At 39.2% G+C, this 17,384-nt stretch overlaps 1 protein-coding gene across 5 annotated transcripts in view; it reads left to right on the plus strand.

The window, feature by feature from the left end:
* KCNQ5 (potassium voltage-gated channel subfamily Q member 5) overlaps positions 1 to 17,384 on the plus strand; it is a 520,388-nt gene that overhangs the window by 494,966 nt on the left and 8,038 nt on the right. For 4 of the 5 annotated variants that reach the window (XM_040983626.1, XM_040983627.1, XM_040983628.1 and 1 more), the window contains one exon: positions 2,772 to 2,880. The exons of the other annotated variant lie outside the window; for it this stretch is intronic. In XM_040983626.1, the coding sequence (XP_040839560.1) occupies positions 2,772 to 2,880 (109 nt within the window). The remainder of the gene's footprint in view (positions 1 to 2,771; positions 2,881 to 17,384) is intronic. 5 annotated transcript variants of the gene reach the window in all.

A 17,384-nucleotide genomic window follows, 5' to 3' on the forward strand; every position in this document is an offset into this window, starting at 1 on the left:
TCATTATCACCATTATTGTCCTGGAGTGAAGAGTTCACAATAAAAGGTTTTCTCAAGTGTATTTATTTCCTGAAATGAATCAGACACAAATTGGATGGCTTGAAGCAACAGAAATGTATTATCTCATAAGTCCAAAATTAAGGGATCCCATGGCTAATTCCTTCTGGAGGTTCTAACTCTGTGCCTACAGATGCGTCCTGTCAGATTGCTTTCATCTTCTCTTTATCCTCATGTCTTCTCCTTTTCTGCATGTTGCAAAGACACTTTCATTGCCTTTAAGATCCACTGTAATCCAGTGTCATCTCATCTTGAACCTTAACTTTATCTGTAAGACCGTGATTATAAGTCGACATATTCTGATGTTCCAGGTGGAATATTAGAGGTAACTGTATCCATCCCACTACCACAACCAAGAGCAAAGTCTGTTCAACTTGCACACCTTGCAGAATAATTCCCAGAATGTCATCCAAACTTGGGCCCGAATTATGGGCTAAAAGGGCTATGTTTTGTGGCTGATCAGTCAAAAAAAATGGAGCAGCTATTCTCAAGGTCATCACTGAGTCAAATAAAGTTAATAAATGTGTGCCTGTATAAACTGTGGAACATTTTCTGCAGAAAATGTGAGTGTAACAATAGGGACAGGCTGCAGTCATCAGGTAACATGAGTAGACAGCTGTGTGCCCTGTCTCTCTTGACATGTTGTGTGTCACCATTTAATCCTGAACTCTTTCTGACACTGAGTCACCATGCAGTGCAAAGTTCATGGCATTTGGAGCCTCAGGAACTGGGTTGTACCATCATGTTCTACTACTTACTGGTCCTTCTTACCACCTTTGTGGCCTCAGACCAGGTACTCACCCTCCTCAAAGCCCCATCTCTGCTTAATATTAACAGCAAAAACCTGTAGTTTCTCTGAGAAAACTAGTATTTGCTGAGGTTTCACCCAAGTACGCATAAATTTCAGTGAGTGGTCGCTGTTTGTCTTAGTCCATTTGTATCGCTGCATCAAAGCACCTGGGACCAAGGAATTTATAGAGAACACAAATGTATTTCTCAGTGGAGGAGTGAGGGTCACTGAAAGTTCAAGATCAAGGCATCAGCAGATTCCTGTGTGCTGAGTGCCTGTTCTCTGTTTCCATACTGCTGCATCCTCCAGAGGGGATGAATGCAATATCCTCACATGGTAGAAGGGATAAAAGTCCAACAGGGCCTACATGGCTCCCATTGCCATTTTGTAAGATCACAAAGTCCATTCCTGAGGCACCCTCACTCCTGACTTTATCACACATCTTTTAATACTGTCACATTGATGGTTAAGTGCCAATCTAAGCAGTTGGGACAGCAAATTCAGAGGACAACATTTTTATTTCTGTTATATGAGGTACTTACTCCACCTCTTTTCCTTTCTGTCTCTGAAGGCAAAAGGCCACAGAGCTCATGAAGAAGACCTGTGAAAATCCATTTTTCTGTAGCCTGCTGTCTCTTCCTCCACTACCATCTTCAGTCCAACACAGAGTAAACCAAGAAAAGTCACAATAAATATTAGTGGAATCAAATGTCGCACCAACTACATTCCAAATATAAGCACTGCCACAATAAATAGCCCTCCACTAGCCTTTCAGAATTTTGAGCCCAACTAGGTAATGTGCGTACCTTTGTTGTCTTAGCAAATGATCAGTGTGCTAAGCAAAAGCAGTGTAAAGCAGTGTTAGCCCTATACCATAGGTCAACATTTATCGATGCTTAAGTTACATAAAAGATAGCTTTTAGGAGTTACGTAAGGCATTTTCCCTTTCTCAATTTTATAACTTATGCACTGTTTTGTTACTAATACATGTTCATTATAGAAGTTTTTTAAAAAACAGTCAAGCAAATTGAATAAAATTCTTAATCCCAGGTAAATACAATGATTTTTTTTGGCACTACATGGTGGCATTTTTGTGATCATTAACCAACATGACTTTTAACAGCTTCCTAAGTAATATTCCATTGTATAAACCTACCGATATTCAGCTAGTCCATCCTCCTTACAAGAATTTAGTTAGTTTTCTATGTTTTGTGACTGAAAATGAAACTATAGTGATATTGTTTATTGTGTATAGTGATATTGATATATGTTTATTTATTAGCAATATATAAATCATGTATAATTCAGCATTTATTGTAAGCATTTCTCCTTTTCCAAACGTTGCAATTAACACAAAGGTAAATTTTTTCGATTTATATGGAGCTAATGCTCTTGTCCAGTATAAAAATCTGCTTTCAACTTGCACTGTATTTTCTGTAGTAAGGTCTTTCTTACACTTCCTGTACCCAGGAACTCACTGGTAATCAGCATTTTGGGGTCTGGCTGCTAACTCACTTGTTCAGGGGTAGGCCTCATGGGATTCCAACTCTGTATATATAGGCCAGTTGGGGAAGCATCCACGATGGCTTCCTTGCCTCCAAACAGCTTTCACCTAAACCCTGGCTGTTAGTTTCCAAGCTTAAGTGTACCAACCCAAATCCATCACCACTACTGGTAAGATAGCATGTCAGTTCCATCTTCCGCAAGCTCAGTAAAGTATTTATCAAATCACAGAAAGCTGGTGGGGTTGTGGAAGAAAGAGAAAAATAATACAATTAGCTAATAGCAATTAGCTGACCTCATACATAACTTGGTTTGCAAGCTTAATCCGTGAGCACCTCACCCTTCCTATGTGAACCAAATTCAGCTACAGGTTTTAAATTGCAGTTAGTGACGTTATTTAATTGGCATTTTTATCTTGCAGCTGACACAGCGCTTGGCACTGATGATGTATATGATGAAAAAGGATGCCAGTGTGACGTATCAGTAGAAGACCTAACCCCACCACTTAAAACTGTCATTCGAGCTATCAGGTTGGTGAAAATCTCGAACAAAATGAGTCAGAGAGATACCTGTCACTATTTAAATTATCATGTTCCTAAATCCTTTTCTTTGGATAAATCTCCTAGAATAACTAATTTCTCCTTCCCTATTCACCCACATGCCTATTAAACTGTGCAACTTTTTCTTGGTGAATAACTACTATCTTCAACACAAAATGTATCATTAAAGAGTGGTTGAAATTTGAAAAGCAAAGCCACGCCAGAGACACTGCATGAGAACTAATCTGTCGTGTGTGTCTGTTACCTTAGGAACATTTAGTTATCTATGCAATTGGGTTTTTGAAAATCATCATATGACTTGATGCTCCAACCTATGTTCTCTGTTTTGTATCTAAGAAAAACCCCATCCAGTTATTTTAAAACAGGATGAACTCTAAAAACAGGGGTCTGTGTTATCGGCAGTGACTTGATCCTACCTTTTGAGGTGCAACTGTTAAAGACTGCTCTTACAATGCTTCCTTTGCTGCTGGCAGAGAGCTGAAAGAATACCTAAAGCAACTTATATTTCCAGGAGCCTCTCACATGTACACATGCTCACACACACATACACACACAGCTAGATTGAATGAACTACTTCACTGTATATTCAACCCACCCAGTTTAACCATTGTGGGAAAATTTGTAATTCTCAAGGAGTACTGAGTGACAAAGTGCAAAAAAAAAAAAAAAAAAAAACCCTCCCTATTCTTTTTGACTGCCTTTATCTATTGATAAAAGTTCAGATGAAATTATAAAAGATCCAAATCAATTTAACTATCAAAGAACCAGGGCTACTCTCAAGTGTGTGATTTCTAATCTTCTGTCTTAGTTATTTAGTATCATGCTGGACATAGCTTTAATCTGAGGTTGAGAATCGCTAAGAAAGTAGAGACAAGTTATAAAGATTTTGGGAAATATTTGTGGAGGCAAAGATCATGTGTGATGAATATATGTACTCAACAACATACTTAAATCTTATTTGTAAAGCAACCCGAAAAGAAAGGGGGGAAAAAAACAAACGCTTTCCAATGAAAACCCTGCAGGTGGGGGGACCATGCCTTCTCCTTTGCCTGGATAGCCCAAAATTATGATTCTTGTCTCACCATTATTGTTGACGATGCTCCTCGTATTTCTCAAAGTAATCTGGTTAGCAACCAAATTACATGCCCACCCTCCCATTCAGCAGCAGTTACACAAGCCCAGAGAAAGCCCCAAATAGGTCATGCGATGTTGTCTGAAATTTTCACTGAAAGGGATGGAGAGGATTTTGAACTGCACTGCCTAACCTGAACCACAGGCCACCTGGGAGTCTTTACATTTGAACTAACTAAAATGAAATACAATTTAAACCAATCATAGTGTCGACATTTTAAGTGTTCAATAGACACAAGTTGCTGGTAGCTATTATGTTGGGCAAAAAGATGTAGAATATTTGCATCATTGCACAAACTTTTTGTCAGATATTAGTGGTCTAGAAGTCACCTTGAAATCCTTTTCATGCATCGATTATATCCACCAAAGACCCTAATGTGAAGATGGGCAGTCCTGCCCAAAAAATTAATATGACTTACAACAAGTATGAAAAAATGTTATCTAGTGGAAGCAGATTAGGTTTCTTAAAAGGCATATTTAACCTAGTTTGTGTCATTTTTCTAAGACTTTTTGAAGCTTCTGCTTCACAACTTATAAAAAAGGATTGGGAGTTGCAAGAAAGAAAATGAAATAGGTTTATTCTGCTAGCTAAGCACTTTAGTAACATAAGATTTACTTTGTTATACCTTCTTCTTGAACTTTTTTTATAAAAGGCCTTTGCAGAATTTCCTTGATTTTCAGAAGTCTTTCTTGGTATCATTTTTTTTCCTTACATTCATGAATATAACCCAATCTTAGTTCTTCTTTTTGAAGGAAATTTATTATTTACATGCCTGTCCTTTAATATTTTAATCACTTCTTGGTAGCTTTTAAAATTAGTGGTACCTCTAAAAATCTAATAGTTACACTCAATAATTTAATAACTTAATTGGAAGTCTTTCACTCAGATGGTACTCCACTTCTAAATTGCATGATTAAATAAGCAGCCAATACAATTAGCAATTCAGAAGAGAAGCATATGGATTTAGGTCTAAGTCTTATACAAGTGTCCTTATCATGAGTTTAATTATGTAAATAAATTCAGCATTAGTTGACTGAACAATCTTTTTTTCCCAGAATATGCTCACCTCTTGCAGGTCATCTGAAATAGTATTTTGTACGTATATTACCAACTACAAGTGTGACCCATCCATTATTCATCTCCAAAATAGCAATTTTACTTTGGCATTTTTCTTGTTGTTTTTGGTTGTTAGAAAATTTACTGCTTGAATGTGACATTTGTTTTCCAGTAGTTCAAACAATAATTTTTTTCATGAAAGCTAAATTAAAATGTATATCAGAAACTATGCCATTACAAAGATGGCAATATGGTGAAAATATTACTATGTTTACAAAGAGCAATGTGGGAATTATTATTTTTCCATTTTGTAGTAAAGATTTTCAAATGAGATGAGCAAGTCCACTTTCCAACTGTCTGGATTATATTTCCTAAATACACTTTGAGATTTTTTTAAATACATAATGTCCCTTTTATAGTACTGTTTCCAAAATATGCCTTTTCTTATTTGCAGACAAGATGTATTTGATTTAATGTAATTTTTATAGTAGATTGTCATAATATTGTGCATTACTTTAGTAAACAAATAACTTTAAAATAATAACTTCAAAATAAGCTTAAAAATAACTTCAAAAATAATGTAATATAACTTTGAATTACTAGCCAAATAAATCATTCAGATATCTAAGAGGCGATTAAGTGTCCAAAATGAAAAGCAAATCATCACATTATCTCAAAATATTTTCCTTCCTCCAAATTGTGTTCTAACTTTGTGTGGTGACTCTACATAAGCAAAAAAGAAAAAATATATAAATTGTATCTTTTTGTATTTACTAGATTCTCTCTTGAAAGTATTTGTTGTAGCCAATGGATTCTCCCCAAAATATACCTTTTTTATAAGATTCATTTATTCTTTCTTGAAAGAGAGAGAAAGACCAAGAGATCTTTATCCACTATTTCACTCACCAGATGGTTGCTATGGCCAGAGCTGGGGTGCTCCAGAACCAGAAGCCAGAGCTTCTTCCAGGTCTCCCATGTAGATTCATGGCCACTCTCCACTGCTTTCCCAGGCCATTATCAGGGAGATGCACTGGAAGTGGAGCAGCCAGGATTCAAACAGGTGCCCATACAGGGTGCTGGCACCACAGGAACAGGCTACACCTGCTACAGCACAGCACCAGCCCAAAAATCTACCTTTATTCAGAAGAAGGCTTAGTTTCATATGTTTTCTTCAGGATTACCGCAGATTTATCTTAAAATATTATTTCACCGAAATACACAAATTTTCCAGAAATGTATTCTCAAACACACCTCCAGTCGTGAAGATTCTGCTCTTTTTTTTTTTTACAAAATCTTTATCTTGTGAAAGATTCAAATAATGTCAAATTTCTTTTCATCCATCCGTAGAAGTTACTTTCTCAGTGGAAAGATAAAATTATCAGGAAAGTAAATAAATTGATAAACCCCAGAGCATTTTACACATTCATCTTTTTCTGTGTCTCTACAGGGTTCCAATTTTCCTATCACTATTGGAACAACATAACGCACAAATTCCCTGGACACAATATTTCAAATTCTCAAGCGTCTGATGATTTGGGAATAGCAAAAAGATTGACTAGTATTGTCAATACTAATTTCCCTACAAATATCACCATCAAAAGTCATTCAGTCCGTTCATGCTGATAGTTGGCATTGTAAACACTTCATTAACTGGGAATCTGGGACAAAATCTCATTAAAAAGTCAGGAATATAGTTCTGGAAAATACAGGAAAATGTTTTGGAAATACACATAGAACTCTAGGAAAATAATTCTGGAAAACCCACATTAGCATTTTATTCAATTTTCTATGAATTTTTTAGGTAATGTCATAAGTGTCATTATTTGAAACAATTCATGTTTGAAAGTCACGTCCACGATAACCACACAGAATAATAACCTTCTAAAATACAAACTTAAATATTCAGCATGTTTCTTGTGCTGATATGAAGAGAGAATGTTTCGGAAATACACAGGAGGGAAACATGTAAAGGCTGTGAGAAAGAAGTGGGCATCTGGGGAATCTGCTTTGTAAAAACGGTGCTCTCTGAAGCTTACTCACTTCCCACCAGTGTTGCTTTCATGGAAAATCTACATCTACGACCACAGCCACTCCCAGGGAGATCTTCAACAATGTTCTGTCAGCTTCTTTCATACAATCATGCTTTCTGGGCAGCTTAGTTTTTGGGGTGTGTGTGTGTGTGTGTGTGTGTGTGAAGATAACCAAAACAATCCGATTCAGATTACTTTTATTTTGAAAACAAAAATGACTAAGAAGCTGTTGATTACATCACATTTTATTTTTCAATATCTGTACGGATTGATTAATTCCTATCCCTGTTTTGTTTCTCTGAAGGAAACTGTTTCCCAAACCAAATTAATCTTTTTTGAGAATTTAATGAATGAAGGTTTGGGATAAAACTCAAAAGAGATTTTCTCTCTCTCTCTCTCTCTCTCTCTCTCTCTCTCTCTCTCTCTCTTTCACTTTTTCAAGAGAGTTCCCATCTGCTAGCCCACTCCCCAAATGGTCACAGACAACCAGAACTGAGCCAAGACACAACCAGGAGTCAGGAATTCAGTCCACTTCTTTCACATGGGTGGCGGGGACTCAAATACTTGAGCTCCCAGGTTATGTAATAGGAGGAGGCTGGAATTTGGAGCAAAGCCAGGACCTAAACCCAGACTTCCAATACGGGATGCTGACATCCCAAGCTTTTAGGCCAAATGACTGCTCTTCAAAAAATGTGTTAGTTTAAGTTAAGTTTAAGAATAGGTGTTCCAGGAAGCCTGACACCTGGAAGAATGATAAGCTGCTAACTGGACACCCCCAAGGCACAGTGCCAATTTGAGTCATAGCTGCTCTGCTTCTAATTCAGCTTTCGGCTAATGTACCTAAGGAAGCAGCACTTGATGGCTCAAGTACTTTTGTCCCTGCCATCCACACAGGACAATCTAGCTCCTGACTTCAGGCTGCCCCAGGCCAAGCCCCAGCTGTTGTGGCCATCTGGAAGATCTCTCTCTGTGTCTCTGCCCCTTCTCTCTTTCCCCTGCTCTCTCTCCCCCTTCCTCTCGTTCTCTCTCCTTCTTTCCCTCTCTCCTTCTCTGCCTCTTTTGCTTGTCACTCTGCCTTTCAAATAAATAAGTAAATATTTGTAAAAAGAGGATGCTCTGAACTTCCCTGTGCAACCTTGAGCAGCTCACATAATTTTTCTGTGCCTCTGTTTTTATGGTTTTGTTTTTTGTTTTTTGTTTTTTGTTTTTTGTTTTTTTTGTTTTTTTTTTTTTTGCTGGTGCAGTAGGGATAGCAAAAATATTGACATTGCAGGGTTGTGGTGAGAATTAAATGCACTAATTACATTAATAATTGTAAAGCATTTACAGCAACATGGTCATCGCAGAGTGTGTGGTAGTCAGTATAGCCTTTGAGTTGTCTGGGCTCCTTAGTGGCTTTCCAGCATGCTGCCCCAGTGCCTGTCCTCTGCTGGGAGTTAAAGGCATTCCATCTTTCATCTCCAAGTCCCATTGCTCTGCTTTCCCTTATCTGAGGGGTACTCCCAACTGCCAAAGAATTTATAGCAGAAATCCTGCATTCCTCCACAGGTTGATCTTGCTGCCTGTGTAGGCACCTGCTCAAGGAAAAAGAGGACAATGAACAATGAATGCTTCTCTCTTCTCTCCTTTCCCCAGCCTAGCAGAGGCCTGACTACAGATTCTTTCAAGTTCCTCCCAGACAGTGCATGCACTCAAAAAAATAAAAAAATAGAGATTCCTACTTCTGTGCACCAGGCATAGAGGTAAATGTTAAGAAAGACCCCTACTTAGATTCCTGTGGGACTACCAGAGAAGCCATAATTATGATGCAGAGTCCAGGATGGCGTGGGCAGATATAAATCAGCAGTTATGTGCAAAGCAGTGTTCAAAATCCTTCCTGAAAGAAGAGAAAGATGGGAGCCAGTGGATATGTAGGTACCAGCCAGGTTAATAAGAAGTGGGTGAGGTAGAGACAACTGCAATGGCAAAGAAACAGAAGTGAAGATAGCATTAGAAAGTCTGTGTGTAGATACAGGTCATCAGTGGCTTAGAGGGAAATTGCATAAAGGAGAAAGGATTGGAATCCTGGTGTGAAACAGAAAACTCCTTTGAATTATCTAACAGAATCACACTCTGTAATAGGAACATAGATGAGGTGTCAGGAATTTCTTTTCAACTGGCAGAGACTCATCAACTCTTCCAAAATAGCTCGAATCTGATCAGAGAACTGAAGAGTCACTGGTGACATTTCAGAGTTTCTAAGGTGGTGATGCAAATCAGACCTCACTGTCACCCTGGGTTGAGTGATAAGGTTTTCCAGTGTTGCTGTCCTTGTGTTCTCCCTATTCTGGAAGGCATGTGTGAGATCATTCTCTTGACCCAACCCTAAAGAGTCTCAAACCTGATCCCTTCTTAAACCTCCCTTCATACCACAGACAAATAGTAAAAAGAGGCACAAGCTTGCCATTGTGGGATTTTAAATCTACAAGCTGTTTCACTGGGTCTTGATTCTGCTGATGACATTTTTGCTATTTTAGCAGAGGTGATGAATCTTTGTTCGCAAGTCACTATTAAGGCATTCTTGACAGCCAAATCTATGACATGTCACAGTAAAGGACAGTGTTAACAGAACATTTTGTGGCTCATTTAACACATGTTTTTAAAACCAGCTAATGTGTTTCCTGGAATATTCTTTTTGTTTGTTTTTCTTTTGAAGATAATTAGTTGTGGTCACATTTTGCTCTGAGGGCTGTATTAAACTAGTGTTCTCTGGGGACACATTTGCTTTTTTGCAGTGTCTGAGATTTTTAACCTTGTATTTTATTATAATTTAAACTGAATCTCCAATACCATGACTAAAAATGTGTAAGAGCAATCAGCATGAATTGTTAATCTGCTTATTTGTATCTTCATTTCATACTCTGAAGTTTATGCAGGATCTTATAATCCTAGGAAAACAAAATTCCCAAATTTAGTTACTGCATCAGTGCTCACAAAATCCTGGAGAGAAAATTAACCACTTATGGACATACTAGGACCCAGAAGTTTTTGCATGGATTTTACTACTTATACCTTCTTTTAAAAAATCCTACAAATCTCAAGACCCCCACAAGACCCTACATTAAGAGGACAAAAACAGTAAGCATTAAGAGGAACGATTCTACTCCCAGGGTTGGCCACAGAACTTGTCCCTAATACAAATGGAGTTGTGATTGTCTTTCAGTGGTGTTGTTGAGCAGACTCTAGGTGAGTGGATCTAATTTACATGTCTCAATTAAAAATGGAAAGCAAGAAAATGACTGTTGATGCACACCTGGTGTGCATTATGGATTTCCACAGTCATTAACTAGCAGCCCAATCTGAAATGAAAGAAAAATGGGGTCCTAGACGTATAAGTTTATAAATTGTTTTCCGGGTTTTAGAATCTAAATCCTATATTCACAAGTATGTGTCCATATTGTCAAATTAGCATCCATATATAAAGGGAGAACAGCATTAATAAATATTGTAAGCATGTAACGCATGCTTTCATAAAGAACCAAATTGCTGAAGTACTGTAGACCTAGTTGTCCATTGGATTTGTCCCATGACTAGCATCAGCCCTGACCAATCTATAAAAATTAACAAAAGGCTACCTTAAGAAATACTAGATCAACTCAAGAATAATCCTCAGGCATTTATCTTTGCTTTGTGTGTGTGAGTGTGTGAGAGTGTATGTGTGTGGGGGTGGTATCTTTACTTTCAAGAAAGATGTTATATTTGCTTTGGAGAGTCAGAAATCAGATAAAATTTTTCAGATTGGGAAGGAGATGCTGAATGCATATCAGTAGAATAAATCAGCTCAACTAACCAACATAAACAGAGGAAATGCAAGGAGATGCACAGATCCACCCCCCAAAACAATTTGGATGTGTAACGGGGCTGTTTTGGCGACCTTTAGAAACTTGATAATATCCCCAGAGATTACAAATAAGACTATCTTCTCCAAAAGTCATTCCTTATCACCTCTTGCTGTCCAGGCTAAACAGGTTACATACCCTTTTTTTTTTTTTTTTGCATTCCTGTGTCACCTATGCTTCCCACCATACATGTTACAAAGTGAGCTATACCCATCTGCTCATTTATCTGTCTGCCCTATAAACTGAAAGTATTCCAGAAACAAGATATAATTCCTCACCATTGTCTCCCCAGCCTTAGTGCAGAGGCTGACACATAGGAGGCACTCAAAATTCTTGCCTGAGTGGTATGTGAATGAGTAGAAGGATGAATGAATAGAAGAAACACCAGATGTGTTGTTAACATCACATGTGGACACAGTCACATGCTCATTTAAGGGCTCCAAGCTCTGGAATCTTGAGGCTCTCAAATCCTCTCCAAGGTCATGGCTGCAGTGACTGTTGTCTTACCACCACTGAAGAAAGACAGGAAGGGCCTAGAAACTCAGTAGTCATTGTCCTCATGTGGGAGGCTGCTTCTTCTCTGCCAGCCCCCTCCCTGCAAAGCCAGTGCTCCTCAGAGCCCGGCTGCACAGCACCCAGCACAACCACATAGACAGTCAGTATCTATGGAAAGAATAAATGAATGAACCAGTTACCTTGGTACTTTCCAATTCACCATTCCCTTCCAAGGTAATCCCTTGAGAAGTTAATGGAACTTCCTAACTACTTCCTGCATGAAACCTCAAACCTCACTCAGGAGACAAAAAGAATGCAAGCATTGGGATTCTGATCAGAGACCCAACACCAAGGCACAACATTCTCCCTATGACTTGACATGAGTGACTTTACAAACACATGCAAAGTTGCCCAAATTGAGATCACATCTTCACATGGCTGTACGGATGGATGTACCACCCTACCTTCTTCCACCCCAAGTCCACCTCCACTTCAGTGATTCTCAACCTCAGCTCACATTGACAAAATGTGAAAGGTTTTTCTGAATGTCTAAACAGCATCCTGGACCAATCAAGACAGAAATTCTGAAGGAAGGACACAGACACTGGAACTGGGTGATTCCAAAGAGCAGCCAAGCTTGAGAAGTATTGCTGTCTTTGCAGTCAACCAATCTGCCTCTTGAGTTCACAGTCGGTTGAGCCCTCTCTACCCTGAACACGGTTTGGCTGCTGGCCAAGCTTAGCCATCTGTTTGGTGGCAACAGCAGTCACTGCCGCTTCTGTTTTCTCATCATTCTTATCTCTGCATATTCATGGGTAATGTTTTTACACTGATTTGGAGGAATAGAAAAAGATTCTTGCAAGATTTTTTAACTCATGGCAACTTAACAAATGCACCTACGTTTCCTTAGAAGTGTACATGTGTTTGTGTGTGTGTATATATAGATAGATAGATTCTACCCAGAATTTAACTTTGTTTTAGTTATTTCTTCCTGTACAGAAAATTGTATGAGCACACTTCAGTTTCAGGATAGTGCTTTTTTAAGTTAGTGACGAATCTTTTCCACCCTCTAGTGGTATTACTGGGACATGTCAAATTTTGTGTTAGACTCCTAGTCTTTAGATAATAACATCCAATGACCCACTCATATTAGCCACAGTGCTGTGATGTGCCCTCAAGAAAAAAAGAAGCCAATGAGTATATAACTTGCTCCTCAGTCTTTTGTCAATCCTCCAAAGAGACGTCCAACAGTACTGGGAAGAATAGCCCATTTATGAACTGGTGCTATGGTGTAGCATGTAAAGCAGCCACCTGCAACACCCCATATGGCCACTGACTGTCCACTCCAGTCCAGCTCCCTAGGAAAGAAGATGAGGTTGTCTCAATGTCTGGGTCGTAGCATCCACCTAAGAGATCCAGAAGAAGGTCCTGGCCCCTAGCTTCACTCTAGCCCGACCCTGACCATTGAACAGAGCAGATGAAAGATTCTCTCTCTCTCTCTCTCCCTTCCTCCCCCCATATCCCTCTCAAGGAAATAAAATAGATCTTTTAAAAGAAATAAAAGACCATTCATTTAAGAAAGTTTCCTTGAGGGCTGTGGTAGGTACATGTGAATGAAAAGAAACACATCATATCAAAGTGCCTTTTGTTATTTTGTAGTAAAATGTTAAAATCTCAGTAATAGTTCATTAGGATAAACAGATCAACACTTTGGCCAAACTGATTGATATCCTAATTCCAAATTTACTAGCTAATTATAATCAGATTTCTGAACCAACAGAGATGGAAGTCAATCTGTCTCTCTCTCTCTCTCTCTCTCTCTCTCTCTCTCTCTCTCTCTCTCTTCTTTTTCCCTCCCTCCTGCCTTCCTTCCCTTTGTTACTCTGGCTTTTAAATAAATAACTCTTTTAAGAAAAATAAAACCAACAAACTATAATGATATTGATTTACGATTCCTACAATTAAAGTGAAGTAAACAGAAGGCTCTCAGAGTTTGTGTTAAAGGGAAGAGCATTACAATTATTGGGGAGTTTGAATTCATAGTAACCATGAATTATTGACAAGGGTACCTGCCTATGATTCATCCTGTGGTGCAGCTTAGTGGATTAGCAAGAACCTGATTACTGATATTTTTGATCTTTCACTTGACCCCAACATCACAGATAAAGGATTACCAGAGTTTCAAGCTGATATTATGCAGGTGAAGTGTTAAGCAGAGCATCAGCTATCCAGCAAGACACAACTACAGAGACTTACTCCACAGTAGCTTGAGGAGGGGAGATGCATGTCCCACTCAACTTTGTATCCTTAAAATACAGCTCTGTGTCCAAGAGACAAACACTGGATTCTTGAGTCAAAGTTGTTGCATCATAGCGACAGAAGCAGCTTTAGATATTCCAGCAATGTTCAGAGAAATGAGGAAATTCTTTAGGGATTAAGAATGACAAAACTGAAAACTCTAGGCTGATTTCTCAGGCTTAGCTTAGCAATTGAAGCTTTCCTCTCTCTATTTTATGATTTTGATCATGAAAACTATAACCAGTCACAGAAAAAATAAGAAGGAATTGGGTGGAGAGTGGGAGGCTGAGATCAATAGCTGTCATAAGCACCATGAATTACCTGGCCCTCATGACCACAGAGGGTTATCATATGGTGGCTTAAAACAGTGGCCCCAGGAAGTGTACTTCACACTGCATTCCATGCTGTCATCCCAAACCATGCCTGACACATGTGGTTTTTGTTTTTGTTTTTAAGATTTATTTATTTATTGGAAAGTCAGATATACAGAGAGGAGGAGAGACAGAGAGGAAGATCTTCCGTCCAATGATTCACTCCCCAAGTGTCCGCAACGGCCAATACTATGCCGATCCGGAGCCAGGAGCCAGGAACTTCTTGCTGGGTCTCCCACACAGGTGCAGGGTCCCAAAGCTTTGGGCCGTCCTCGACTGCTTTCCCAGGCCACAAGCAGGGAGCAGGATGGGAAGTGGAGCTGCCGGGATTAGAACCAGTGCCCATATGGGATCCCGGCACGTTCAAGGTGAGGACTTTAGCCACTAGGCCACGCCGCCGGGCCCGACACATATGGTTTTTGAAAACACTTGGAATAATCCTTACGAACATTGAAACTAAAATTTCATTCTCTTTTAGATTTTAACACTCTACCCCATATTTCCTTTAAGGTCTCTGTTGTACAGTTTATGTGGACAGCATAATTACCACCGCAACTAGCTTGTCTCTTTCTGCCCAGACTCTTTCATTTTTCTATCAGCTCTCCCTCGACCTTTGCAAGTTAAGAGTATTATTTATTCCCTCATCTGCTGTGTTGTTGTCTTTCTGCTTACTTCCTCTTATTGTTTGTGATTTGGATACTCTGTGAGATCCTAATTACATTAGTGACCTGAGGGGAAATAATATTATGTTTTTATGATTTTCAGAAGCAATGTTATCCAAATGGCTTTCTAAACCAGACATGGTCCTGACTGTTAAATGGATGAACATTTATTTTGCTATAAAAAGTTTTTCGTATTCATGAATCAAAACTTGGGCTGTTTCTGAAATGTGCCTGGCAAACTTGAATTTATTATGATACTGTTGGCAGACCCCTACAAGAGCTCCTTGTCACACAACGTGAACAGCTTCTCACAACCACAGAAGAGCAAATATGTATTCATTTATTCTTTGTCACGTAGTGAATTCCTAATGCCTTTGTATAGAATACTAAAGCAACAACCACAGTCCTTTAAAGATTTATTTTTATTATTTTTTTTTTGGAAAGGCGGATATACAGAGAGGAGAGACAGAGGGGAAGATCTTCCATCCGATGATTCACTCCCCAAGTGAGCCGCAACGGCCGATGCTATGCCGATCCAAAGCCAGGAGCCTCTTCCGGGTCTCCCACACGGGTGCAGGGTCCCAAAGCTTTGGGCTGTCCTCGACTGCTTTCCCGGGCCACAGGCAGGGAGCTGGAAGGGAAGCGGGGCTGCCGGGATAGAACCGGTGCCCATATGGGATCCCAGGCGTGGAAGGCGAGGACCTTAACCACTGCGCCAGCGCGCCGGGCCCAACCATAGTCCTTTAAATCATTAACTTCCAGCAGGTGAAACTTGCTGCCATAAAATTAGCTGCAGGATACTACATTTGAAAACACCCAGTAGAAGTGGTCAGGAGAGATTTCTAGAAAATTCAATCCATGAGCTCAGTCTAGAACTATGTATGAGCCTAGCAGCAAATGAAGAGACAGAACTGTGATAAATGAGCACATTTAGCCAATAGAAATTCCAGAAGGGCTGGAAAGCATGCAACATACAGAGGAATGTGTAGAGAAGTGCATTTGGAGAGTCAGACAAGAGCTGTCCCTCTGCGTTACCCTGACCTCACTCAAGTTCTCCACTAACTGTCCTCAACAGAGCTTCTATAGAAGCAGACATCTCATGTGCATTTAGCCCATGTCAAGTGCTGAGATCTCCAAAGTAAAAGATATAAACCTGGCATTCCAAGTCCTCACATAGTCTGGTGGAGAAGACTAATATATAAGCAAATAATTAAGTATGGTATAATAGGCACTAAACTGCATGTTAACAGAAAAATGAGTGACTGTTTTGGAGAAATCATGGACATTTACTAAAAAGAATGACTTTAGAGCTGGGTCTTGAACGCACGGGAGGATATCAGGAAGAGGAAATTGTGTGTGCAAAGAATTAAAATATGTAATTGTTAAATGGCATTTTTGGTGAGTTTGCAAACACATTATTACTTCTGGAACCTAAATCCCAAGGAAGTGATGTGATGAGGCAAGAAAGGAGAACAGAGACATGTCCCTAAGCAGCCTTATAGGATGTGCTAAAGAGCCTGATGCTTATCAAATAGGCCAGAAAAAAAAAAAAAAACTTTTAAAAGTAATGAAAGATTCTGGGAGGAGAGTAATATAGTCTTATATGCCTTATGAAAGCTTATTCTCTCCAATGTCACAGCAATGACGATGGAAGGGAGCAAAAAACTTTGAGACCTGTTAGGATATGTTGGCCTTCTCCTAGCAAAAATAAAATGACATAATGATCATTCTCTGTATAAACTCTTGATTTAAAAATGCATATGCTTTTTGGGCCCAGCTCAATGGCCCAGTGGCTGAATCTTCACTTTGCATGCACCAGGATCCCATATCAGTGCTGTTTGTGACTTAGCTGCTCCACTTCCCATCCAACTCCCTGCTTGAAGCCTGGGAAAGCAGTAGAGGATGGCCAAGGCCTTGGAACCCTGCACCCATGTGGGAGACCCAAAAGAAGCACCTGGCTCCTGGCTTTGGACTGGCTCAGCTCCAGCTCTTGCGGCCACTTGGGGAGTGAACCAGCAGATGGAGAATCTATCTCTCTGTATCTCCCCATCTCAGCATATCTGCCTTTACAATTTAAAAAAAAAAAGTAAATCTTTTAAAAATATGCATATGTCTTTAAATGTTCTATCTACATTTACAAAATATAGTTCCTAACCCATATTGTTCATGTCTGATCTCGAACTTGCTTACTATTTCTGTTTTCAACCCACCATGTATCCAGTTAAAAAAAGCTATTTGATCACCACTATGGAAAACTTAATCCTCAATTAATAAGAGGCTGTATGATCTCACTAATGTACAGCTCCATCATCAGCTCTCCAGGAAAAGAAAGTCCCGATTTGTGTATTTGCCAATTTCCGTAGTGTAAATAGTCCTACAATAACTAGTTGCAAATAACTAGTTGCAAATAACTAGTTGACCACTGTAATATCAATGAGCAAAGATTTGAAAAGATGGCATTTCTATCACACAGACATAATCACTGTAACAACAGAAGAGCATAGAGAGCAATCAAATGGTTTGGGATATATTTTCAGTATGTCTTAACTTTA

This window comes from Ochotona curzoniae, unplaced genomic scaffold, assembly GCF_017591425.1.
Source record: "Ochotona curzoniae isolate NIBS_2020 unplaced genomic scaffold, NIBS_Ocur_1.0 contig_3819, whole genome shotgun sequence".
Classification (NCBI taxonomy): domain Eukaryota; kingdom Metazoa; phylum Chordata; class Mammalia; order Lagomorpha; family Ochotonidae; genus Ochotona; species Ochotona curzoniae.